Genomic DNA, 27854 nt, shown 5'->3' on the forward strand with positions numbered 1-27854 from the left:
CAAAGCATGTACTCTGCCATGAGCCTTTTGTGATTTTTGTTTGTGGATAACAGTATATTTAAAACCCTTAAATATAGTAGTAATAAAACTGGATTAAAGTGCAAACTGACACACTTGTGCTAAGAGAACTAGGTTCCAATTCCCATTCAGCCATGAGTCTCACTTAGTGGCCTTGAGCCAAGTCACTGCCTCTTGGTCCACCCTAACAGGACAGTTGTAAGGACTGGATGAGACTATCACATGTATACTGGAGATAGGCGATTATTACTAATAATGAGGGCTGAAACATTTAGTCAACTAATTTGTTAAATTGTTTAGTTTAAAAGCATTTTAAGTGACAAAAACATCTTTGAACTTTTTTTGTTTTAACTCTCTAAAGCTTTACTCTACCCCCAGCATTATTTTCCCCCGTCAGTTGTTTTCAGGGCCGGCACCAGAGGGAGGCCAGGTAGGGCCTTGGCTGAGTGCCCTGGCAACCCAGAGGGGGCCCTGAAGAGCTCCTCCTTAGGATGGGAGGATAGCTCTCACGTTCTGTGATCCACGGCAGCATCGGCTCCTGACCCTGTTGCAGGTCATGGAGAGGGAGCTCCCAGGCACACCCCACCCCCATACAGTCAGTTTGGGCTTCAATAAGCCTGCATGCATGTTTCATCTACCTCTCCCATCCACCTCTCCCATCCCTGTGAATGACGTTTGCACTCTACGCACGTGCCTGTCATCAACCAAGATGGAGGCGGGGTTGGGTTACGGTGCCACGGGCCCGGGGCAGGCTGGTGTGGTGCCCAAGAGCCCATTCATGCCTGGCGCCAGCCCTGGTTGTTTTTAAGGCAAATGCTTGAAAAAGCTGCAGATAGCAAGCAGCATTTGAGAGACGGGAAGGCGTCTTCCAAGATGAAACTTGGTGTGCATCAACAAAAACAAGTCAAGTCACTTTTATTTTAGAACTGTTTCATTTCCCAAATGCAGTTTATGCAGATTTAATCGGCTAACGCTCACAGGATTATTTAGTTAAGGTTTCTTTAACTGGATGCAGGTTTGGCAGGGTCTTCTGTACCCCTCTGTGTGGACCTCTCAGTGGCAATCTCCCCCCCCCCAGTTCAGTTCCTCAGCAGCAGCAGCACCTTCCCCTCCCCTTAATTTGGGAGTGACAGGAAGGCGCAGAGGTACACAAAAAAAGGCTGGTATAACCAGCAGGCGCTCCTGCTGGTGACTGCCATTTCTGTTCCCCACAATGCCTCTGGGGTCCTGACATAGCATTTCTCTGGAGCTATGCTATGTTGAGGGCCCAGAAGCATTGTGGGGGAATACAAAAGGCAGTCACCAGCCACAACCGTCCAGGCTCCCATGTTGCGAAGAGCATCAGGGCTGGTGGCTGCAGCCAAGATTTTGGGCCAGTGGCAGGATGAGGGCTCAGACCATCAGGATCTGCCCAACGTTGCTGATCCCTGATGCCAGGCCTGGTCAGGTGACAGTCTGAATAATATTAATGTCAGGTCCCTTCAACTGGTATATGAATTAAAAAGAAGAATATCCATTTAAAACTTGCTGCTTTGAGGTTGCTGATGTGTTCTGCGGTCAGGAAATTGGTTTTCTTTCCAATATTGTTTGGGTCCCTCTCCACAAAGCAATTGTAGGGCTACTTCCTAGATTAGTACAAATGCTGGGGCTGAACTGTGCAGAGCTCCCAGCTCAGTTATCAAAGCAGTCCATCAAAGCAGGCAAATGAAACGACTTACGGACAGAGTGAGCCATACTGACAGCTAGAAAGCCTCAGGAAGCATCTCAGAATAGGGCCCTTTAAAGGTCCTCCATGTGTTACGAGCGAGAGGTGGTAGAATCCGGAACTGTGCCACCACCAGAGATTGGAGCTTTCTGTTCTTAACACAGCATGTCCTGTGTATGCAGGATGATGTGCAGTGGGGCTAAGAACTCCCTGGCTCTCTCAGACGCTGCTGGACTCTAGCTCCCATCATTGCTGGCTATTTGGCCATGCTGGCTGGGGCTGATTCGAGTCCCGACAACACCTGGGATCGCCACAAGTGCCCCACCCGAGTTACAGCACAATCCTATATTCAGAAATAAATCCATTGGGTTGAAAGGATTTTACTTTCAGATGTAGACTCAGACAATAGTAGAGTTTATAGTGCCTATAAAGCTATCGAGTCCGACCCCTGTTCAGTGCAGGAATCTAGCTTAAAGTATACTTGACAAGTGGCTGTCCAGCTCCTTCTTGAACTCCTCCAGGGTTGGAGAGCCCACCGCCTCCCTAAGTCATTGGCTCCGTTGTTGTGCGTAAGCCTAAAACACTGATGAAATGCAAAATATGGGAAGTGGCCGACATCCGAATGTCTCTCCCCACATGTGTAAAAAGCTCTGCCTGTAGCAAATGGCTGTACTAAACTTTTCTTGTTCATGACATGCAGCGACTTGGGAAGGGCTTCAGAAATATGACATTTCCCCCACATTCTGAAGCGGTTGAGTCTAGAACCTCATTCTGCATAACTTGGGCCCAGTTTATATATTCAAGCAGTAAATCTGGATTGAACCACTTCAAGTAGCAAGTTTAGGCATACGTCCTTTGAAAGTTTCCTACGAAAAATGTCTCCTCCCACATAGGGAAACTGCATATTGGAGGGAGAGATTCACCTTAACCCTTCTCTTTGACCTGCATGCAGGTCTGTTTCTAGGGGAGCATTAAGACAACCACCCCCACCCCCAAAGACATGCATGCCTGAAGTGGAACATAGGCTGACCACATAAAGTAGGTCTCTGAAGCAGCTGACCTGCATTTGAGCTAAGGATTTTTGTAAGGGCTCACAGGATTGGCTGCTCTTCCATACAAACCAGCTCCCTCCAAGTAGAGAGCAGACATGCCAGTTAGGAAAGGCCCTAGCCTAGCTCTGTCTTTTACGCTCTTGTTCTCTGTGTGCAGGCCATGCTCAGTCATGTGGGCTCAGGCCTGTGATCTGCAGTGGTGCAGCCAAGACTGAGGGTAAGCACCTCAGCGACAGTTTAAGCCACAGTCTTCCTACCTCGCATTCTGACAGGACAAAGTACCATAATTCCTCAAAATACCAGATGATTTTCGTCACTAGACTTTTGTCACATGTGTTCAACGATAAGTTGTGCTAAGAACAGGTGGCAGGCCTCACCTCTCCTCTCCCTCTGTCCCTGTCCGTATCTTTCCCTGATGCAAACCACCATCCATGTATTTCTTTTACTTTGGTTCCATTTTTTAGCTTCCCTTTCTTTCCCACATCCCTAAACGTCTCACTTGGGAACTTAGATCCTAAAATAGTGCCAATTTCAGCTGGCAGATGTTTCGTGTGCCCTTTTGCAGAAGGGAGCAGAACTAGCCTGTCAGTTGGTACCTAAATAAAGCAGCTAAAACTGCCTTTTGTACAAAAACTTTGCAATTGCCATCTTCAGAGGTTGTGGTGTTTTGTGCTGTGTGATGCGGGGAGAGAGAGTTGTGCAAGCCATAGCCTGAAGCATAGGCAGGAGAAGGGCTGGCCGCCTGCCGACATCTCAGCACAGTCCAGCGACGGCAAGACCTCTCTCCCATGAGCCCCTCTTCATTTCAGTGCGGCTTGTGCAGGACAACATCAGGCTGGATTGTGCCCCAAATTAGCCACTTGAGAAGGGCCAGAATCCCAGTGTCTTACTATAAACCTTGCAGCGCAGCTGGGCTTGGAATTCTGTGCCCAATTCCAGCCTGCCCTTCTCAAAAACGACACTGTAGAGCTAGAAAAGATGCAAAGGTTGGTGGGGGGAGTCAGATATCTGGAGCACCCCCTCTGTGAGTAGCTGTTAAATCGTTGGAGGCTTTTTCGTTTAGGAAACAGACAACTAAATGTAAATGGACTGCCTTCAAGTCGATTCCGACTTAGGGCGACCCTACGAAGAGGGCTTTCGTGAGGCTGAGAGGCAGTGACTGGCCCAAGGCCACCCAGTGAGCTTCATGGCTATGTGGGGATTCGAACCCTGGTCTCCCAGGTCGTAGTCCAACACTCTAACCACTACACCACACTAGTGGGGCAAAATAGAGGGTTATATTTATGATGCAGGGAAAGTGGAGAGAGAATAGGGAGTTCTTTTTCCAACGCTAGAACTTGAAATTCATTGTCATAGGGATTCAAAAGTGCAACACTGCATGACAAGTTTCTCTCTCTTTGGAAAGGTGGGAGGTTCAGGATGGACAAAATGAAGGACTTTTCCCCACAGCACACAGAATTCGCTACCACAAATACTGTTATGCTTTCTATTCCCGCCCCTTCCCCGCAGGGTCCTAGGACGGGTCACAACAATGTAAAATATAACATTAAAAACAGTTTAAAACAAATTGTGATCACAACCAGAGAAGGCCCTAAAAATATGTCTCTCGAGTGTCAAAGGCCATGATGTAAAGAGGTGCGTCTTCAGCATGTGCCGAAAGCTGTACAGTGAAGGTGCCAGGCGCATCTCGGTGGGGAGGGAGTTCCACAACTTAGGGGCCGCTACAAAGAAAGCCTTTTCCCAGGCAGCCACCCTTCTAGCTTCTGAGGGTGGCAGAACTACCAAGAGGACCCCGTCTGCTGATCTCGGAGGCGGCCTTTCACATATTTGGAGCCTAAGTAGCAATGAACACCAACTTGGATGGCTTTAACAGGGCATTAGACACATTTGGGGAAGCTAAGGCTCTCAAAGGGCTACTGGCCATGGTAGCTGCAGGCTGCCTCCAGGGTCAGAGGCAGCATGGCTGGGAGCAGGGGGTGGGGGATGGCAGGAGAAGGTCTGTTGTGTTCATGTCTTGCTTATGGGTTTCCCAGAGGCATCTTGGTTGGCCATTGTTAGAAAGAAGAAGCTGGGTTAGATGGAGGTTGTATCTGATCCTCCACCCTTAACGCGTGATCGGTTTATGGAATCGACTGCCACAAGACACCGTGGTGGTCACTGGCCTATGGGCTTTCAAAGAAGGTTAGACAGAATCATAAGAGGAGAAGGCTTGGCCATGATCACAGTGGCCAAGTGGAGCCTCCACCTTCCAGGGCAGCACGCTGCTGAATGCCAGTTGCCTTTCATGCCTCGCTTGTGAGCTTCCCTGAAGCATCTGCCTGACCACCATGGAAGGCCTTTGCAGCTCTGCCAGGAAGGCTCTCGAGGCTTTTGGCTGCTCGCTGTGGAAGAGCGGATGCTGGATGTAGAGGGACCTTTGGTCTCATTTGGCAGGGCTCCCCTTGCCATTCTTTACGGTTGCCTCTTTCCTTTTCTTTCATGTTTGTAATTAGACACATAATAATTAGACAGGGACCATTTGTTTGTTTGCTCGTTGTTATACAGTACCCAGCAAAAATTCCAGCACTTTATAAATAACAGTAGCAGCGACAACTCCTCGGGAAGTTCTCCTGCGTAAGCCTCCCTTTTGATTCAGCGATATTTGCGCAGGAGAACCAGGGAGCTTCTCTTTGTATTTTTGTCATTTGTCCTGAGAGAATTGATTTCCTGCCCACCCCCTCAACCCACGATTATTTAAAATGAGAAAAGTAACCTGAAAGTGCACTAATTGCAATTTGAGGGGAGAGAGTAGAGGAGAAAGGAAAACACTGAGCAAGAAGAGAGAGAAAATCTATGCAGAGATTTGGGCCCACAACTGGGTTAGCAGTGTTGCTCCCTAGGGGCAACAGGAAGATGTTGTAATCAATTACCACATCATAACACTGATGTATGATAATTACTGAGTCTTCCTCCTGAGAGAGTGCAGCATTTGGCTGGGATGCGGCTCGTTCATGGTCCACTGCCTGATTAATATGCAAATAATAGGCTGATTGCATGATGAATGCGGAAAATGAGCTGGCTGATAGCGCGTCCACCGAAGCGGGAAGATGATAAATTACTTTTTACTGACTGTCCTACATTAAAGTACCCTCTCTCAACAGTTTTTTTATCACAAATTAAGCAAAGCAGGATGGCGCAAATGTGAGGATGTGTAAAATCATGTACCTTAATAGTTTTTATTATATCTTTGGGGCGGTTTGCAGAAACGTTCGATTTTGGAAGCAGGAATGCAAATATTCACAGAATGAGAATGGGCCAGGCTGGGCTCTTAGGCAGAAAGCAGTCTCGAATGGTAAAGGACAGCTCTTCCCTCAAAAATGGGGCCAGGGTGTGTGTGTGTTCAGTCCGCAGCATCTCTAGTTGAAGGATCTTGGGTTGCAGGACTGGGGAAATCCTCTGCCTGGACTTCAAGCCTTGGAAAGCTGAACCCAGTTAGAAGAGACCACACGAGACCAGGTGGAGGTGTATTCTGACCACGTACAAGGCAGTTCCATAAGTAGCTTTTGCTAGAAGGAGCCCTGTCCCCTGAAGGACTGTGTCACGTTCGGGGTGCCATACTGTCTGAAGACTCCAGACAAATAGGAATGGGTTCAGAGGATGGTGATGAAAATGGTGGTGGAAGCAATAAGAAAGGTTGAAGAAACTCGGGTCTGTTTAGCCTAGAGAAGATTGCAGGGCAGAGGGCAAGATCGCCCTCTTGAAGTAGCGACTCCCTTACGAGGAAAGGTTGCAGCATTTGGGGCTTTTTAGTTTAGAGAAAAGGCGGGTCAGAGGAGACATGATAGAAGTGTATAAAATTATGCATGGCATTGAGAAAGTGGATAGAGAAAAGTTCTTCTCCCTCTCTCATAATACTAGAACTCGTGGACATTCAAAGAAGCTGAATGTTGGAAGATTCAGGACAGACAAAAGGAAGTACTTCTTTACTCAGCGCATAGTTAAACTATGGAATTTGCTCCCACAAGATGCAGTAATGGCCACCAGCTTGGACGGCTTTAAAAGAAGATTAGACAAATTCATGGAGGACAGGGCTATCAATGGCTACTAGCCATGATGGCTGTGCTCTGCCAGCCTAGTCAGAGGCAGCATGCTTCTGAAAACCAGTTGGCGGAAGCCTCAGGAGGGGAGAGTGTTCTTGCACTCGGGTCCTACTTGCGGGCTTCCCCCAGGCACCTGGTTGGCCACTGTGAGAACAGGATGCTGGACTAGATGGGCCACTGGCCTGAGCCAGCAGGCTCTTCTTATGTTCTTAAGTACTTGAAGGGCTGCCTCTTCTCTGCTCCCCCAAACCCCCTAAAAATCTGTTCTGGAGGTTCCCCCAACCCTCCGGGACAGATTTGGGGGTGATGCTTGGCATACAAAGGACGGAGGAGCAGGAGGGAAATCCCATTGCCCTACCGCTAACCCTTTTGCCAGCACAGCTGTGTTGCTGAATACTGCCCATAGACTTGTCTTGTTTTTGTTGGTTTGTTTTCCCCTGCCCATAGACTTATTGTCTGCAGCTACCCCAGAGAGCAGAAGTAATGGGCTTCAGTTACAGGAGGGTAGATTATGGTTGGAGATTTATTTAGGAGAAATGTCCTAACAATAAGTTCAAGAATGGGACCGATGACCCATGGGCTCTCCTTGCTCAGGGTCTGCAAGAAGAAACTGGGTGGCCATCTGTTGGGGGATGCTGCAGTTCTGGGTTTCCTACATTGAACAAAGGGTTGGGCTTGACGGCCTACAAGATGCCTTTGCAGCTCGGATTCCTTCGTCGCTCCAAGTAGCATCTCCCTGTCTAATGAGCGTTTGTTCTGTTTTAGTGTGGTGTGTGACCAGGTCTGTGCATGTTTATGCTGTGATAATTATTTTTATGTTTATTTTTATTTATTATGACATTTGTATCCCACCATTCCTCCAAGGTGTTCAGAGTGGCATACGTGGTTCTCCTTCCTCTCCATTTTATCCTCGCAACAACCCTATGAGGTAGGTTAGGCTGAGGATAGGTTAGGCTGAGAGACAGTGACTGGCCCAAGCTCACTTGGCGAGCTCCATGGCTGTGTGGGGATTTGAACCCTGGTCTCTCCCAAGTCCCAGTCCAGCAGTCAACCACTACACCACACTGGCTCTCAGAATGTTAAAGTGTAGTCAGCAGTTGTACTTCTGGAAGGAATAATGTTGGAACTCAGAATCTCCCAGTGAAATTGATGGCCACTAGAAAGTGTGTTATTTACATTTTTATTATACCCCATTCATTGTGCACGGTCTCCCCCAGTGTATTCTCACAACAATCCCATCAGGTAGGTGACTGGTACAAGGTCACCAGTGAACTTCGGCAAGTTTAACATTCATTGTGCTTACATCACAGTGGCACTCACAACTTACCAAAAATGCATAAATTTTGTGTACAGGAGGGGAGAGAGAATCTGTTACAAAGCATATCTAAAATTCAAATAAGACAACAATTCAATAGACGTAAGATAAATCCAATATTACAATAAAAAATCTAAACTTAATACATAACAGGGACAAAGCTAAAAATTAACAGGCTCGTAATTATAATAGTAATCCGGAATACAGTAGGGCCCCACTCATACGGCGGGTTATGTTCCAGACCCCCGCTGTAAAGCGAAAACCGCTGAAAAGCGGAACCCATTGAAAGAATGGCTCACGATGCCCGAAAACTGCCGTAAAAGCGGAACAAGCGCCGTGTGAGTGGGGCTTTAGTCTAATTGCATCTAATTGGGACTGCCGCATTAGCGAATCGCTGTAAAGTGGGGCCCTACTGTACTAGTTTTAGTCTTATTGCACTTCAAGGAGCCACAGCAGCTTGACTTAAGAAAGAAAATGGAGTCTTCTTGACTTGCTAGATGGTTTAGTGTCACAAGATGTGGTACAGGCTACTGGGTTTATGATTTTAAAAGGATTAGACAAAATCCTGGCGAACAGGTCTCTCTGTGCTAGCCATGAAGACTATGAGCAATCTCCAAGTTGCAAACAATGTGCCTCTAAACACAAAATGCTGAACATGAGATGCAGGAGGCAAACTTCCTTCCTCCTCTGCTTGTGGGCTTTCCAAAGGCATCTAGTTGGCTGCTGTGGGAACTTGGGTGCTGGACTAGATGATGATGTTACAAATTGATAGCATTAACAGCTGTCAAAGTGGTGTACAAGGTAAAAACAAAAATGTCTTGAGAAGGCGCCAAAACATCATCACGCTAGACAATGGATTGATTTCATTTTTTTTTTACAATAATTTTAATTCAAATTTTCATAAAACATACAAAACAAAATCATAAAACATTCAAAGACAAAAAACAAAACAAAACAAAAATGATTAAACAAAAAATAAAATAAAATGTTGACTTCCCATTTGTCGCAGATCAAATCAGTTATAGGTCTACAATATATAACAATCCTGTCTCTTAAATTATATTATAAAATCACTTTCCTCCAGTAGTTATCTTAATTAATCATCAAATCTCATAAACATTACTTTATTCTTTCCACAAAAAGTCAGAGAGGTTTCAATTCTTTAAGAAATATATCTATCAATTTTTCTCCTAATAAACATGTCGATTAATCCATCTCGTTAATAATAATAATAATCTTATTGTCATAACCATAGTCCAAATGAACATATCGATTAATCCATCTCATCAAAATCTGTTAGGTCCAATAATTTCAATAGCCATTATTCCATTATCCATATTAATTCCATCTTCCATCTTCAATAGTCCTGTTAAGTCCAGTAATTTCAGTGTCCAATCTTCCATTATCAGTATTCCATAATAATCTTGCTGTCATAACCATAGTCATATAATAAGAGTCTGATGGGAATTTCCTCTATCCCAAATATTTTCTTGCCATCAATTCTGAATAAGTTGCTGAAATATTGTTGTAAAGTCATATCTCTGTTCTTCTTTTTTACAAAATGCACTGGCTCATCTCTTGAGAGTTTTTCCATTGTCACATGGCTGCAGTTAATTCCATAGATTTTCTCTATATCAAGCTCCATCACGTCATTCCAGTCCAGAAGATTATCCAAGCCATTGATAACTTTATCTCTAATATCTTCATTAATTTTTTCAGAGATAACGTTAAATTCCAAACAGTAGATTTTATTTCTAATATCCATAAACTCCAGATCTTTTTCCAATTCCACATTTGTTCCAATCTCCAGGGCTTGTATCTTCCCTTTATTTTTTCTTTTCTCATCTCTGATCTCATTCTCCTCTCTCACAGGATCCCCTATTTCTTTAAGCTCCTGCGTCATTTTGCTCAGTTCCATTTTCAGCTCCTTACTGCCCTGTCGCAGGGTTTGTTTCGTTATCTCAATCTCATCCATTATTTTCTGAAACATAATTACTTCCAGATTCTCAGCCACTTTCTTGATTGCCATTTTTAAAACCACGAAAACAAAACAAAACAAAAATAAAGAAGAACCACTTCTTATTTCAGCAACAATTGGGTTAATATTCCAGGCTTAATGACATCACAGTATAAACAGAGCAGCCTGCCTTATCTCTCTATGTTCAAGAATACAAAACAAATTTAGTTCCCAGCATCAAAACAGTTAGTGGCGTCGTGAAGAAGCAGATTCGTCAAAATAAAATAGACCAAAAAGAGAATAGTCCCAGACAATATAATGTTCCTCGGAATAGAAATCCCTCTTCTGTTTATATCTTTAGAATGCACTTCCAGGACAGCTTTTTGCAATAGAAACAGAGATAAGATGTTAATTTCGTGAATAACAGAGAAGAGTTATAGCTCACCCAAAAGTTCTTTAAAGCTGATTCATTTGACAAATCTCTTTTTTGCTGCAACAATTTAAACCAAGTAAAAGAAATAATAGAAAGAAGGGTGCTTGCCTGTTAGTCCGTTTTCTCTTTGAAGAAAAGATAAACGTATCGCATTAATCAGATAGAGCTTGTTCGGAAGTCCGTCCGGCATTGCTGGCTGGACCTTTTCTCATAAATTAATGAAATCCAGTCCTCCCAACAAAAACAGGCTTTTGAGGTTGATCTCTACGTTTCTCCCTGCCCGGGAGAAATTTCATCAGTCAAAAAAAAAATGTTCTGACTGATTTATATCTGAATAAGCTTCTTTTGAGGCGGGAGCCCGTCTCAAAAGCAGGCACAAGCGAAGTCACCCTTCCCGGAAGTCAACAATGGATTGATTTCAGAGAGCTGGAGCTGCGTCACTAAAAGCCCAGTTGGGTTTAAGTTACTGTAGAGCAGAATTAGGATATCAAGAGCAAATTTTTGACTCTGTTTCACTGCATACTGTTCTTTTGTCCCACCTTATCCCTCGGGGTTCGGGTCAGGTCACAATAATATTAAAACAGAGCATCCTTTTTGGAAAGTACTCATATTTTGAAGACCTGCTTGCAAGGGGAGGGGTAGATGTAGCTGCTGGTGGAGGCCCGACCCTTGTCCTTAGTTGTGCTTTATAGCACCTTGACTCTGTACATCAAGTGACACTTGAAAACCTAAGGTGGCAAAGGGGGCTGTACCATTTCGGCTCCCCACGTCAGGATTCACACACGCCCTATCCAAATATATCTTGGCTCATCAGGATGTTACTGGTTCCGCTAGTGTCGTATTGCAGAGCCTTTGCACTTGAGGGAGTAGATTTGGGGATGGTGTGTCTGAGAATCCTGACTTAACAAAGCAAGGCAAGGTCCCCTGCCTGGATGCTACTGTTGTGTCTAGCCGCCTGTCACCTCCTGATCACTGGCCACTTGGAGCATGGCATATCCTTCTCGCCCAGTTTTGGGGAACCCTGGAGGTTCTTCAGGCAGAGAATCTTGCTCACCACTCCTGATCTTTCCCTGCTGAGTATATTCTCTGTTCACGCAGGGTGACGATGGGCCTGGCCTGTGGCCTGAGTGTGCCCTCAGAATCCTTTGCAACACATCAGTTGCATGGCAGCCATGCAGGGGTCCCTTGACAGTCCAGCCTGCATTATTGAAAACCACTCCTGTGGCATTCTTCTCAGATTTCTTCACCACCCCCTGAAAGTATATAAATAAAAACAGACTCTGGTAATGCCCTTGCAGCTTGCCTTTGATTTCTGTTTGGAGCCATGGCCAGAGCATGGAGCATGTATAGTTCAGAGCAGCTGCCTGCCCTCTCCAGTTGGTCCTTTTCTGCCCCCCCCCCCGGTATTAATAGCATAACTTTTGGACTTGACTCCTTTAACATGAACCTGAAGTCCAGGCCCTGGACTTAATGAGAAGTGGTACATCAGACCCAACCACCAGGAAAATAATGTCTGGATTTTGCTGGAATGTCACAGCGTGGCCTGTCATTTTGCTTCAGCAACTTGTCCTTCCAACTGCGCCATTCGCCTTATGGCATGCCGGCAGTAAAAATGTCACTCCCGATAATTACTTTTTGGTGAAAATGCTTGCTGGCTTCCTACCTTCAAGCTGTTTTTTACACAGTGGGGAGATAATAAGAAATGACTTTATCCTGACTGCTCAAATGAACACTAAATGGAATTTGGGCTATTATTACTGGAGATCAAGGGCTGTGCGCTGGGATTTAACTAGTTGATCAGATCAATGGTAGACATTTCTTGGCAAATGGTAGCGAATATAGTATTTTCCCCTTCTTGTCCTTAGAGATTTCACACAGTCACAAATGCGCTCACATAGAGTTTTGTGGATGTGTCTGTGCGGTTTTTTTCTTTCTTCCCATGGCCTTGCCTGTCGGAGGGCTGCGCTGGATCCCTTGTTCCTACGACTTTATGTGTGAGCCATTAAGTTTAATGCCCCTACTTGGGAGAAAGCTTCCCCCTGCCAGAGTGAGATTGTCAGTGTGAGTTGCTATGCCAGGTCCTGACCTGGAAGGGATCCACTCTCCAGTTTGAGAACCCCGAAGGCTAAGGTCCTTAATCTGCATGTGGGGCATCCTGGAGTGCAGCAGATCTGTTGACCAGGCAAAAGTAGAAAGCCAGGGTAAACCCATTGAAATTAATGGACCCAAGTCAATCATGTCCATTATTTTCAATGGGTCTGTTCTGAGTAGGACTAACGTTGGATACAACCCCCAGGCTCTTAAGGATTTACACTGGGCCTGGGCAATCTATTGGCCTCATGCTCCCTGCTAGTCTTCCCTCCCAGTCCTGAAGAGGGCTCTGAGGCCTGACCATGCAGCCAGTCCATAGCATCGTAGAGTTGGAAGGGGCCTCTAAGGCCATTGAGTCCAACCCCTTGCTAAGTGCAGGAATCCAACTTAAAGCATACCTGATAGGTGGCTGTCCAGCTGCCTCTTGAATGCCTCCAGTGTTGGGGAGCCCACCACAGTAGCTTACTATTCTTATGTGGCTGGCTGGTAGGTTGGTTGGTCGAGAGCTGAGATGGGGAACCTGTGGCCTGCCAGATGTTGTTGGACTCCTGTCATCCCTGACCATTGACCATGCTGGCTGGGGGTGATGGGAATTGGAGTCCACCAATACCTGGAGGGCCGCAGATATTCCCCACCCCTAGATATAGTGTTTATATGCCTCTCCATCCAAAGCAAAGCATTTGTTTTCACGTTGCATGAACATTGGGCCAACGTCTCAGTGTCTCACAGGCAGCGGCAACTGTGCTTTCATCTTCCGCATCTTGCTACGTTTCTCCTTTAGAGGTCTCGTGGTGAGGCTGCTGTCAGCTTTGCTGAGTGGCACCGTCTGTGCAGTTCTGCCCCACTGTCTTTGATGAGATTACTATCAAATCAATATACAGAGGATTTGGGGTTTTGTTTTTTTGAGAGAAAAGCACAACAAACCCAAACAGCAGCTGTTCTCCATGCACAACCACAGTAGAAGCCTTCCAATTTGTTGTCATACAGCTGGAGGGGGAACTTGTTTCCCCCAAGCCATACAACTAGTAAACAAAATCTTTCACCCAACCCCCCTCCCAAATACATACTTTTTTTATCAAATAAGCCGGTGTGGAGTAGTGGTTAGAGTGTTGGACTACAACCTGGGAGACCAGGATTCGAATCCCCACCCAGCCATGAAGCTCACTGAGTGATCTTGGGCCGGTCACTGCCTCTCATCCTCAGAGGGAGGCAATGGTAAACCTCCTCTGAATGCCTCTTACCATGAACACCCTGTTCATAGGGTCGCCATAAGTCCGGATTGACTTAAAGGCAGTCCAGTTCCTTTTCATCAAATAAGATATTGCCCCATTTCTCTAGCTGCATAGAAAGCAGGGTGAAAATGCTTTAGAAAGCCAGAAATGCCCTTGCATAAGCATTGGTTGTGGCTTCCTGCTCCTGTGGATGGCCCTGCGCATGAGATACGACCTTTTAAATGACACATCCGCCACATGGAAGACCTACCCGAGCAAATCCTTTTCACATGGCCTCATCCAAGTATTGTCCTATTTTTCACATCTTACAATATTTGTCTGCCTGAAAGTGTTTTCTCACTACTTCTAATCACAAACCTGTGAAGCTCATGTTTATCGTAGGCAGAAAAATGTCACTTTAATGCTATGCAGCTTCTCACGAGAGGCTTGGCTCTGGGAAGCTGCAGCCAAGGAACCACAGACTGGACCTCCCTCATGCTGCTGCCTGCTCGTTTCCAGCCACCACCCCTGGGTTTGCCTCTTTGTCCTGCCAGAGAGCTGAGTGATATGAGTGCTGAGCAAATGTATCATGCAAAGTCTGCATCATGCTTGCGCACTGTAGAATCAATCCACCAAGCCCTGCTGAAAACGTCTTCTGTTCATTCACAAATGCTGTAGATTGTTCAGCTTCCCTTTTCAAATTTTGGACCAGGGGTTGTGGTATTTTTGTGCATGTGGCAAGTGGGTATTTGTGTCTGTGATTTGAGGAGCAATGAAGGAATGAATGTATGTGCATTTGTTCCACTTCCTTGTTATCTCGCATATTACTCCACTCTTCCCCTTCCCCACTTTGTGGGAAGTCCAGAGTAGCTTTTTATAGGGTCAGTCCCTTTTGGGGGGAAAGGCTTCTGGTATCCTCATAGTACATTGTTTACATGAGTATTGACTGAACACATATCACAAGGGTACAGTTGCAAGCTTACAGGCAGTGCCAGCCATGAGGAATTTCCAAATCCAGAGCCCAGTGAAATCCAAAATGTTAACAAGAATCTGTTGCTTCCATCAGACCCCTTCCAGGTGACAAATCTAAAATTGTTTCCTAGATAATTTTTAGGTCATTTGTAAGTACCCCTGTTACGAAATTCAATAAAAATATATTGGAGAACAGTTTTGCTTTCAAACGGGTAGTGGAGAGCATTCCTCTTTTTTTAACCATAGAGACTCCAAAAGCAAAGAAGGCGTTGCCTTTTTAGCTTGTCTAGAAGGTCCCCTCATTGTCATGGAAATAAGAACCTTATCTAATACAGTGAGAAGGTGCTGTGCAGCCCCCTGAGCCATTGCCTGCCGTCACAGAACACAGAGTGGTGTCTGCTGAGGGGAAGAACCAGTCATCGAATGTTGAAAATGCATTCTGTAAGGGAATTCTAGTATAGAACAAAAATGCTTGAGAGCACAGGCAGTTGCCTTGCTAGTTCACCCAGAGGCTCCTGGCATGGACCGCATCCACACCATACATATATTGCACTATTATTCCACTTTAAACAGCCATTGCTTCCCCCAAAGAATCCCAGGAAAGGGTAGTTTGCGAAAGGTGCTGAGAGTTCTTAGGAGACCCCTATTCGCCGTAACTCAGTGGCAGAGCATCTGCTGTGGAGGCCGAAGGTCCCAGGTTCAATCCCCGGCGTCTCCAGATAGGGCTAGGAGGGACTCCTGCTGGTGCCAGTCAGTAGCCAGTCCTGAGCTAGATGGGCCAATAGTCTGATTCAGTATAAGTTCTGTGGGAAGAGACCACTCTGCAAATTTTGGCTCTGTGAGGAGAACCTAACAGCTCTCATCACCCTTCACAAGCGACACTTCCAAGGATTCTTTGGGGGGAAGCCATGACTGTTTAAAGTAGAATAATAGTGGGATAAACGTTATGGTGTGAATGTCGCCGTGATCTTGAGTAGGATGGGGAAAGGTTGGGATGCACTTAGAAGTAGAAAGTTAATTCAGCTAACGACAGAAAATGAAGACGCTAATACACTAATACACGACCAAAGTTCAGGAGGTCTTGCTTCAGTAAGCTGAGGAAGCTATGTATCCATGAGCCAGGGAGCCAAGATGTGGGGAAATATGTCACAGGGCCCAGTAAACATGTGCACTCTTGTAGGACAGAGGGGCAGTAAGGGCAGATTTCACTTATCGAATCAAATTAACCAGTCAAATCTTTAATTTACAGTGTGTGCACTCTTGGTAATTTTGTCTGATTTATAGTTTGTTTCATGTACTGTCTTCTTTGTTACAGCCTTTCACCTAAACAAACAAATATTGATTGATCTTGTTATCAAGCAACTTTATTTATGAACCTGCTAAGAGGGCAGGCTGCCTGATTCACATTTGCCCATTCAGAGCAACTTCTTTTCCTTCTGTTCGAACCAAAGAAAGCCCAGAGAAAACCTTCTTTTTCATTTATGTTTATACCAGGTATGGCCCTCGTACCATCACATTGCCACGCAGAAGGAAAAATATTTTGAGATTTAATGTTAACATCACTTTTTAATTTTTGTCTGTAATAGGTATGTAATACTTGTGCAGTTGTAGGCCGTACCTGAATCTCTGTATTGCGTCAATTGCAAGAATATCCTACCCCTGTGAGATCCACCAGGCTCCTTGCTTGAGGTTGAAGATGGGTTTCATTCTGGCAGGTGTTTAGCCTGGCTGGGGTGCATTATGCGTCGCCGTTTTACTCTTGCGATTTTTTAAACCCACTGCTCCTCTCTGTTCTTAATTTGTTACGGTTGGTTGGTTGGCTTCTAAATGTTTTTCCTTGTTTTATTTATTTAAATATTTATAAACTGTACTTTGTTAAAAAAAATACAGCAGTGCACACATACAAAAATAAAAACATTGGGAGAAAAAAAATCCATAAATACTGGTTGGTTCAAAGAAAATCCACATTTCAAAGTGATGTCTAAAAGAAGGCCAGGGCGGTTCCTGCTGAACCTCTAGTGGCAGGGAGTTCCACAGGGTGGGGCCTGCCACACTAAAGTTCTTCGTCCCTAGTGAAGGGCAATCGAACCCCAGGGGCCATGTGGGGGAACCACAAGAAGTGGGTGTTAATATTTTTAAATGGAAAGGAGGGATGAGCAGTGTTGAACTGCTAGATGGCACCACCTCTACGGTGGAGCCTGACCACCTTCGAAGAGCTTGGTTTTTTGAGGCAAAATTATATGTCTTTCTCTCTCCCCCCCCCCCCACTTTCGCTTCCCTGGCTCGCTGCCTGGAGCACAGAGTGTAAATCTTGTCTCTGAACATGTCACATGTTCTTCTGGCGGGGTGGGGGGAGAGACGTTATGATTATTTTTATTATTATTGGCATTAGCATTTATTACCTGTCCTTCACCCAAAGGTTCCCAGCGCAGGTTACAACAATTTTAAAATACAGGATTTCAAAACAATTAAAAACAAGCTAAAATCACAAAATAGGGTGGATCCTAAAAATTACACATCTCAGGTGTCAAATACCAGGGCAAAGAGGTGCTTGTTTCGAATTCATGGAAATTGTGGAATATATGCAGGCAGTATAAATGTTTCACCAATATCCAAATTACTGAGCTGACGACAAATTTGGGTTGAAAAAGTAGCAGTTATGGTGAAGGGTTTTATTTTGTCCTGACCTGTCTCCCACTCCCTCCCCCCCGCCCCCCCCCCGGTATTCTTTGTCATTGTCCCTTTATTCCCCACCATTGCCAGTGTTATTTCTGTGTGGGTTTTGCATTGCACGGTCCAAGACTTGCATGAAAAATTCACAGCTGCTCTAGTTTGAGATTTCTTTAAGCTAGCACAGGGGACAAAATTAGAGAGGGGGGAGGGACTTGAACCAGCAACCTGCCATTTTATTAAGCAGGCAGCCGTCATTTTGACCTTGCTGCGGGTTAAAGGACACAGATCTGAGGAGAAATCTGTTTATCATGTACAGAATTCGTGCCATCCCTGTCAGCGTACAGTGAACAAGATGGATGATCTGCCAAATTGGTCCCTCGCATGGGTGAATCACGGCAAATTTACACTGCCGTTTGTTCACGGCTTCCAATACAAAAATAACATTTGTTCAGCTTTGGATGCAGCTGCATAGCAACCTGAGGCAAAGCAGAGAAAAAAATTAGATCTGTACCTTTCTTATTGCCTTAAAGATTACATTCAGACTGTGGTAGCTTACAGGGAAAGAGGGGTGTCTCCTTTGCATCTTTCATAAGTTGTTTTTGTTGTTTTAAAAAAGAAAGAAATCCAGTTACTGAGCTGAGAAGGACCTTTATAGGAATGTCAAGGCAACTTTTTCTAAGTGCAAATATATCTCCAAAATGCAAATATATAAAATACAGCTGCAAGAGTAGCTGTATACTATAGGCAGCATGGATTTTTCACAGTCCGCAATGTTACGTTGAAAATACCCCCATGCCATTCTGATACTTCCAGTAAGCTCATTTCAAAACAAAATTTTACAAAACTTACAGTCCTGAACTCAGAAACACTTGCTTCACATCACAACCCTCTAAATTTTCATGGCAATACACAAAACAGTCAGAGAGAATTAAGAGTTCAAAGTGTAAAAAGAGGGAGAAAAAGACTCCTTTTGCATTTTTTTCTGTCAGAGTTCTTATATACATTGACTTTAATTAAAGATCAGCCATGTTCACAGAATACCTGTAATTCTGTTACTGACCTTGCCCCATACATTGACCTTCATCTTCTGCAGTTTAAACGTTTAAAAAATGTCTGGCTGATTTTTAATTAATTTAAGAAATTTTACATTGAACTCAATGATAAGGCCGGGCATGCTCAGGAACAACCGTCTGTATTCTAAAGCCAGATTCACAGCTGTTTGGCTTGGCTAATGAGGGGTCCACACCCATGCCAGACCTTTATTCCACTTGAGACAGTCATGGCTTCCCCCAAAGCACCCTGGGAAGTCTAGTTTGTGAAGGGTGCTGAGAGGAGACTCCTATTCCCCTGACAGAGCTCCAGTGGCCAGAGGGGTTGAACAGTCAGCCACTCTGATTGAAGGTCTGTGAGGGGAACAGGACATCTACTAGCAACTCTCAGCACCCTTCACTAACTGCACTTCCCAGGATTCTTTGGGTGAAGCCATGGCTGTCTAAAGTAAAAGGTATGGTGTGGATGTGGCCAGGGACAGCTTTGGTTTCAATTTAGGTGGGAGGCTACATGTGCCTGCTGTAGAATAAAGAGGTGGGGAAAACACTGAAAAGCAATGATACTGTTCACAGTGTTTTTCCTTTTGGAAAGGAAAGGAGCTTCCCCTCTGGCCAGTGCCCACCCACCCAATTTTGTTCCCTGCCTTCCCCCCTCCCCTAGGTCAGTTCCACCTATCCTAAGCATGATTGCACATGAGTAAATCTCATTGAACTCAATAAGCATGCAAATGATCAAACCTGCCCCCTCCTCCTTCCCATCACCTCCCTTTTGCCCTCCCCCCCTTCATTTGCCCCTCCCCTTCCAATCTCCTTGTCCTCCCCCTTCTCCTCCCCCATGGTCAGTTTTACCTATCCTAACCATGATTGTATAGGAGTAAATCCCATTGAACTCAATAAGCATGCAAATGATTATACCTGCTTCTCCCTTCCTCCCACTCTCTTCTCCCTTCCTCCCACTCTCTTCTCCCTTCCTCCCCTCTTCCTTTTTCCTCCTTCCCTGCCCACCCCAGCCCTCCCTCCTTCCCAGTCAGTTTTCCCTATCCTAAGCATGATTGCATGGGAGTAAATCCCACTGAACTCAATAAACATGCAAATAATCAAACCTGTCCTTCTCCTCTCCTCCCCCTTCTGACTGCCCATTCCCATCAGCCCTTTCTCCTCCCCATCCCCTGTGGTCAGTTTCACCTGTTCTAAGCATGAATGCAGAGGAGTAAATCCCACTGAACTCAATAAGCATGCAAATGATCAATCCATTTTCAGCAAACTTGCCCAGGATCCCATTTCTTACCTCCTAGATTAAAAAGCAGAGAAATTCACTCATAGGCAAAAAACCTTGCAGTTTAAGAATGTACCTATAGCTCACAGATATTTCTACCAAACTTTAAAAAGCAGGGAAATTGGGCAGCTGTAGTGAATGCACCAGGGGAGCAGGAGACCTGACCTCCTCTCTGAGATACTGTACTGCTCTACAAATTGGTCAAAAGGCAAACACCATTTGGGTTGGTCTTTCACAGTCCAATTCACGTTCCAGGGGATGTTTAAGTTTGATAGAAATACCTGTGGGCTATAGGTGCGTTCTTAAACCGCACGGTTTTTTGCAAGTTAGTGAATATAGCTTTGATTTATTACAGCGCTACTACCTTTATCTAACAGTGTCATAATATTTGGAAAGGACCTTGCACCTCCTAGGAACAAGATGTTCAGGGAAGGTTGTGCCAGATTCTCTAGGCTGGAGAAAGTGTGCAGACATTCCTCAGCAGACAAATTTTCAGTAGAAAGGGTTCCCAAGGGCAGATAGTTTGAAAGCCCCGTAGGGTTTAGCTCCACAGGGGTGAGCGTCTTCAGAAAAGGGGGTGGGGAAAGGATTACTTGTAGCACCCCCTGTCCTTTAATTTAAATTTGTTTTTGTTAGTTATCAAAAGGCTTTATTTTGCCTGTCTATAAAATATTCAAAGTAGCATATTCATCACACACATGCCATTTTCTTAAGGACCTTCCTAACAGCTCTTAAGGGCCACTTTATGTGGTCCCTGTTAAATATACTATTTCACAAGGCTTCCTGTAACAGAGGTTGCATGCTCCCAGTTGCATGCACTGGTTGTATGCTCTCAGTAACAGCAGCTAGAATGACAACACACAACAAGCCAAGCCCTGTTGAATGGTAGGGATGGAACTTGCCATTCGCAGGCCAGTGGCCTCAAGGCGGATATGTCTGTTGCCATTTTGGGGCCCTGAATCCTCAGATCTTGTAAATGGAACATGAATGTTGCCTTTTTCCTTTTGAACTCCAGCATTTGGTCAAAGCAAACATGTCAGCACGTATTACCCATACTTTAGTGGGCACGTGTAGCAATTTCCTGTTGGGTGCCTCCGGCGTTGCTGTGCCGCCGTTCTCATTCCTTTTCCCCAAAGCAAATATTGATGCTCGTGTTGGGGAAAAAGAAGTTAGCAAAGTGGCCCTCCGTGTCTTCTGGCAAAGTTGCAAGAAGTTCTTATTTGAGCAAACATTTGCCTAGGGACAAACGGAGGCTATTTTAGTAAATTATTTTGGGGTATTATATACTTTGTTACTTACCCTGAGCCCATAACATGCAGCTGGGAATAGGCAGACATAGCAACACCTCTGCTGACAGATCTCATTCATTCCTATCCAGGGGAGACAAAGCGAAAAGAAACATAAGGGGTAGGAGGGAGGTCATAGCCCCTTGTCTCCCCTCCCGTAAGAGAACACTGAAGGCCGTTGAAAATGCAGCCTTGTCGGTTCTCAGAATTGTTGCCTCAATCCATAGTCGGGCCGATGGCTGGAAGAGGAGTGGGCGGGCACTTGCATCTCCTTGTCCAGTGAAGATGCAGGCAGAACTAGACTGGGGATACTCTGTGTCCCTTTCCTTTCCCCCATCATCTTAGGGGAACCTAAACCATTTTAGGGGAACACTATTTACATGGGAAAAGAGGAATGCGTGGGTGACTAAACCATCTTGCAAGACAGAATGCAGCAGTCGTTGGACATTAATGGCCACTTTAGGTGGGCCAGACCAACTTGGTCCGAGATGCAAAATGGCGGGGGGGAATTGAAAATAGTGATAAAATACTCAATATCATGTGCTCTAATATATGAATTCTTGAGGAATATGGTTCTGTGAAATCTGACGCAACCTCCCAGACTATTGTGCAGATTGGAACATAATTGCCTTTGAGTTTCACACTTCTTCAGATTTTCTGATGCAGTTCTCAGCTCAAAAAAGTACCCAAATGTGTTTTTTAAATGTGTAATATTACAAGTTTATTAGTGTTACAGTTCTAGAAGAGATTGCCCAACAGGCAAAAACTTGCTTAGGACTGTGTAGGTTTTCTGAAGAACCAGACAGACTGTATGTCCTGGGAGCTCTGTATTCTTGAAAGAAATAGTAATGACCCATTGACTTTTTGTATACCATACAGGCAAACAAAACAAAACCAAGATTGTTTCTCAGTACTGCTTAATGAGAAATTCCTTTTACAATTACTTTCCCATCTCCTACACCATTTTTCCTGCTAAGCTGTCAGAAGTTATTAGATCAACTCATCTTTTTATTTATTGACAGAAGTTCATTCATTAATGAGCAATAAAGAGTTTTGTCTTAGGCCTGACCTTGATCTACGTAAGGTCAAAAACCACCTACCATACAATGATATTATTTTAAAAAATACAGTCAGACCAGTGCGGGGGAACAGAAGCAAAAAATTCTAGGAGTTACATCAAGTTGGTTTTGGTGTACAGCCCACGTGGGCAACCTGGAGTCTGCATGTAGCACTGAAGGGCTTTCTGGTTTTTTACTACATTTCTGTCCAGCCTTTCCTCCCAAAAGAGCCCAGGGGAGTAGATACCAAGTGATGAAATAATGCAATTCAAAACAAAACATTTATAAAGACTTTTTGAAAACATTAAAAACATCTAAAAGCATATTTCAAACAATCACATGCTCTCATGGCTGGTAATATCCAGGTTGCTAGGAATGGTACCTTTCAGCCATCAAATGCCTGGGTAAACAGGAATGTTTTTAAGTTCCTCCTGAAAGTTAACAAGGGAGTCAGATGCATCTCACCAGGGAGAATGTTCCACAAATGAGGAAACACCACCGAGAAGGCCCTGTCATGGGTCAGTGCCCACCAGGCAGCACCCAACAGTGGCCCCACCAACAAAATGAGACATGCACATTTTTCTGACTTGAGGACATTGTAAGAGTAAGAAGCAAAATGGCAGTGACTACTCACCTTTTCCACATAGGGTGGCCCTGGTCTGTTTTTATTTTTCTGGGGGAAAAGATTCTGTGCAATCAAACAAGCGGTTGTGTATGTCTGTGCTACCATTAAATCCCCTCTGTTTGTCCTGCTGGCTCAATGAATGCGCTACTTCCTATTTTGGCATCATGAAATTATCTGGATCTCGTTGATGTTTGTAAGGCTATTTATAGCTAGTAAATGAAGCAATAATAATTTTCTCAAATTAAATATGTATTTTTTTTTAGTTCCTTGTGTTAAAACTTAGCTAAATCTTGAAAAACAGTAGGAATGTCAAGGACCAACTAAATATTTACAATCAACAGGAGCAGGGAAAATATGGCATCTTTTTGAATGCCTTGGTGTCCTTACATCAACTTTATGAAGACGAAACACATCATACAAAGGGTGCATTTCCTTTGTATTGTTCTTTTGTTGTGTTTAGAATTTTGTAAATATTGAAATTAAATGTAAACAGTTGAAAAGCTGCTGGTGTGTAGATGATATGAAAGATGGTAAGGGCACATTCTTTCTCTGCCCCAGCTCCTGATGTATTCTGTAGGACCTCTTGCTTTCGTATGAAAACACACTCGACTCTGTGGTGGGGACCTGCTTTGCCTGCAAAAGGTTCCAGGTTCAGTCTCTGCTGAAACTGTTGAGAGCTGCTGCCAGGCGGAGTTAGACAGGACTTGGCAAGACAGTCCCACAGTTTGTCTTGGAATAAAATAGCTTCATGCGTAAATTGTTCTGTGTGTCTTTTTATAGCATTGAAACATTGGTTTATTTACTTATTGCATTGATGTACATAGAAGGATAGAACTTCCATCTGATCATAAAATAAGGCACCATTGGGTGTAGGGTGCCAGGTTGGATGTGAGCAAACATTTTGGGAATCTATTTCTGAAAGTGGGAAATGAGAGGCTTAAGAGTGAACTAGAGCATGTGCAATAGTTTGGCTTTATTATAAGCACAAAAAAGTCTGGAAGCGAGACTTTGATGAAGAAGCGTTTTGCTTAAGCGAAGTTTTTCCAATTTGTCTCCCCCGCTGATTATGCAGAAAGCACCCCAAAGACATCTGCCAGTTGCAGCCCTGCTCCCGAGTCCCCTATGAGTTCCAGCGAATCTGTGAAGAGCCTGACGGAACTGGTCCAGCAGCCCTGTCCAGCCATAGAGACAAGTAAGGAGGGCAAGCTGCAGGAGTCGAGTGAGCCGTCTGCTTCAGAGTCCCAGTCTACAACACCATTGCCCCTCTCTGGCCATTCATCGCTTAGCATTCAAGAATTGGTTGCGATGTCACCAGAACTGGATACCTATGGCATCACAAAGCGGGTCAAAGAAGTGCTCACAGACAACAACCTGGGTAAATATCTTTTTTACTGTTTCTGAATATCCTAGGAGAACAGGTTTTTTTTTAATTGTTTTTTTGCTATGTTGGGAACAGGAACATGTTTAAAGCAAGCTCAGGCAACTAGTTCAGGACCAAGTTGTGAATCTAGCTGAAGGATAATTAATACGGTTCATGCAAAATTTGCTCGTTACCCTAGGCCAAACGGCACATATCTCAGCATTCTTGATACGATGGGTGCCTTTGTTGCTGTGGTCACTAATTCCAAGATTAGAGAAAAGCAAATCAAAAGCACCCAATTATCCTACATCTCTCTTGAAAGAAAGAAAAAAGTTTTAGATTATGGCTCTTTGTGACTCATGCTCCAACTTCATGTGAGTTCCACCAGCATCACGATTGTCACATTTTGTTTTACGTTTTAAAAAAGAGAGAGAAAGGAGGAAAAATGGGGAGGGAGTGGACAAGTAAACATTTAAAAGTGGCTCCATTGTTGTAGTTTATGGTGAATTGAAAGGGTCGAATTGATTGCTACTTCACTTGTTGGGAGAAGGAAATTCCCTGGAGGTAGAAGCCAAGGAAGGTGTGTTTTACCTCCATGCAAGATGGTGGCATGGACCCATGTGGAGCATGGAGCATGTTGTAAACTGTGTTGCTCCCAACGGCACCTCTCTTGGATATGCACAGAGTATGTGGAGGTGTTCAAAATCCATTATCAGAGGTCGTTCATACTGTGGCACAGAAACAGAGGGTTTATTCATTGGTTGTGGCTTGGGGCAGATTTTTAGGAAGATGTGGGTGGAGCCCTCCCCACAGATACCGTTCCTTTTAGTTGTGGCTCAGTCTCGATTGCTCCATGAAATTGCATGATTGCTGTTCCCCAGGGCTGGATCCCACACCACTAGGGTAATACTTGGATGGTTTAATTTAGAGGGTTAGGTAGGATCACGCAGGGGCTGGCCATTCCAGCCTCAGTAGTGTCAGTTGGTGGAGTGTGTGTCTGCGCATGGCCGTGCCCACTTGGTTCTAGCAATCTCAACTGATTTAGTCATCCACATAGTACCGGGACCAGCAGGAGATCACGCTGCTGTGCAGAATCAGGAAGTGACTGGTATGAAATCTTGACGCTCTAGATTTGCCGAACCCCAGAGGTTTACATGGCAGTCTACAATTGGTTGGATTGCAGGCTGGCAACCATCAAGGTCCCAGTTCACACCGTCTTAGGTGATAAGATGAAATCTGCGATACTCCATGGCAGCTATTCCTTAGAATGAGATCCTCATCTTGTAGATCTGCATCTGTAATGGTGATGTCACGGTACAGGGGGAAAACTGGAAACTTTGTAAAATTAAGATGTCAGGAAGTTATTTTTCCTTGGCTCGGTCAAAGGGGAAAGCATATATCTTGAGGAGAGTGGAAAGAAACTGTACTCAAGTACTGTATGTCAGTTTCCCACATGTTGAATGAGGCAGAGACAATTTGTCTCTGATATATTTCTTATGATTCATGAGATGGGGGGATATAGAAACAGATGTGGTATCAATAGCCATGCACATCCTGAAAAATATTTATATTTTTCTCAGAAATTGTACAAATTGTGTATAAATATCAATCTCTACTCAACCAAGCTATATTGATTAATAAAAATTCTGATGACACAGTGCAGTTATCATGGTGCCAAAACCAGGTTTGAATTAGGTCCATTGAGTACATGTCAGAAATTATGCAGTTCTGGATGTAGAAATGGAACCTTTAGGTGTGGTTTCCCTCTGTTAGTTAATATGACTCTTTCAGAAGCTTGATGACAGCCTTCAGTATTTTCTTAGTCAGTTGCAGAATAACATGGCTGCCACCTTAGATTAAAATGTACCATCTATCTATTTGATGCTCTTAAAAATGTAGAGCTGTTCTCCAGCTATGCCAGGGCCTGTAGCTGAAACCAACCAAGTTGGCAGAACTGAACATGATTGGGTTTCTCATTCTGCTGGGGTGAAGTCATATTGTGCCGGTCCGAATGGGTGGTGCAGACAAGGGCTCATAGGTTGTTGTGTGCGTTGTCGTTGCATGCTATATATGCAGGGACGCTGGTTTACTGTAAGTCATTCTGCAACCAGGAAAGCCAAAAGCAGGCGGTTTACTACGAGCAGAATAAATTGTGCAGAAATACACCATTGACTATGGATGCACAGATTCTGGATGCAAACTCAGTACAGCGTAAGGTGGATCATTACCAGATGAAGGCAGTGCCACCTGCACTAGAAGAGGGACTCTAAATTGCAAACTAGTAGAGCAACAAAGTTGGCAATGGAAAGGAAGTGCTTGGGTACTCTGGGTGCGTTGGTGAGCTGCAGGTAGGACCAGGGAGCTGTAAAATCATCCGTTTCCCCTTCCACCCACCCAGACCCCTTCTAGTCTCAGGAACTTTAAAAGATACTAGCTTCATTTTTTTCCCCCAATTTTCCCCCCTGTCCAAGAGAGAGAGGAACTTGCTCATTTTTAAATAGAAATAAAAAAATTTAAACCTGGGCTTCCCCAGAGTCTGTTGGCTACTCTGGATTCCACACTGGAAGCCAAATTTCTCAGCGTGTTTCAGAGTGTGCAGAAAACCAGGGTCCCTGATTCTATGTCCTCTTGTGCTCCAGGAGGAACATGGAAAAGTGCTTTTATTAACTCTTGTTCTGATGTCACTTTTACATAAATCTTTTTCCCCCCCTCCATGATTTTTGTTTTTCTACAGCGTGGCTGACAAGCCTAAAACGCAGCAGAAGAGGCAAGAAATGTACCCCAAACCTTGCATTAGGTGTGGAACAATATTTCACTGTTTCCTTTTTGCCCTCTGTTTGCCTAGATTTGCTAGGGGCGGAGACACCTCTGTTTTGGGGCCCCTGGTTGTCTGTATCTGTCTCAGCCAATGTCACTAAAGGCCGCTGTCCTTTATTTTTTATTTAGTTTAAGATGATTGCAATCCCGTGGCTTCAGTAAGCAAGACTGTGATTAGGAGGGGGAGGGAGGGGGAAGTCAGTTTCTGCCAGCCCTGCGACAGGCACGTTTTCTCTGGATCCAACCCAGTCTATTTACATTTGTAAAACACCACCAAAGTTCACCTCTTAAAACAAGCAATTAAGGAAAAACATCAATAAAACAATAATATGAAGAAACAGTAAATAAATAAATAAACCAGACAGTTGTACAGTTGAACAGCATCACAAAGTCTGTTTGCTTTTAAAAAAGCCAGTAATGCAATAGGACACAGTAGCAGCCAGCCAAAATCCTAACCAGAAATGTCCAAAGGCTGCTGGACTTACTTATTTATTTGAAGCTTCGACCCGTTTTCTGAGAGGCTACAGAGGGGAGGCTGTGGCTGGGGTAGCTAACCTGTGGCCCTGCCAGATGTTACGACAACAACTATCCTGGACCATAGGCCAGGCTGGCTGAGCTGAATGAATGTTGTAGTCCAGTCACATCTGGAAGGCCACAGGTGAGGCCCTCCCCTTGCTGCATGGCTTTCTGTTGGAAGAGGACTCCAGGGCTTTTCCCAAGAAGGGCCTGCTCATGGGGAAGGCCAAAATGAGCACCCAGCCAAGATCAATTTGGAGCAGGCCCTCAGTGGGAGATCTTAGGTGCAGGAGTGAAGAGTGAGTGCAAGCCCCACTCTTTATTGGCCCAGGCATCTCTTCAGGTGGCCAAGAGACCTGGA

At 44.6% G+C, this 27854-nt stretch overlaps 1 protein-coding gene across 9 annotated transcripts in view; it reads left to right on the forward strand.

Moving 5' to 3' along the window:
- The window catches only part of CUX1 (cut like homeobox 1), a 378915-nt gene that overhangs the window by 286593 nt on the left and 64468 nt on the right, over positions 1–27854 (forward strand). For 5 of the 9 annotated variants that reach the window (XM_061605172.1, XM_061605170.1, XM_061605174.1 and 2 more), the window contains 2 exons: positions 23873–24175; positions 26895–26957. The exons of 1 other annotated variant lie outside the window; for it this stretch is intronic. In XM_061605172.1, coding sequence (XP_061461156.1) covers positions 23873–24175; positions 26895–26957 — 366 coding nt within the window. The remainder of the gene's footprint in view (positions 1–23872; positions 24176–26894; positions 26958–27854) is intronic. 3 more of the 9 variants (XM_061605175.1, XM_061605177.1, XM_061605179.1) reach the window with 1 other exon arrangement.

The sequence above is a fragment of the Rhineura floridana genome, chromosome 21, assembly GCF_030035675.1.
Source record: "Rhineura floridana isolate rRhiFlo1 chromosome 21, rRhiFlo1.hap2, whole genome shotgun sequence".
Classification (NCBI taxonomy): domain Eukaryota; kingdom Metazoa; phylum Chordata; class Lepidosauria; order Squamata; family Rhineuridae; genus Rhineura; species Rhineura floridana.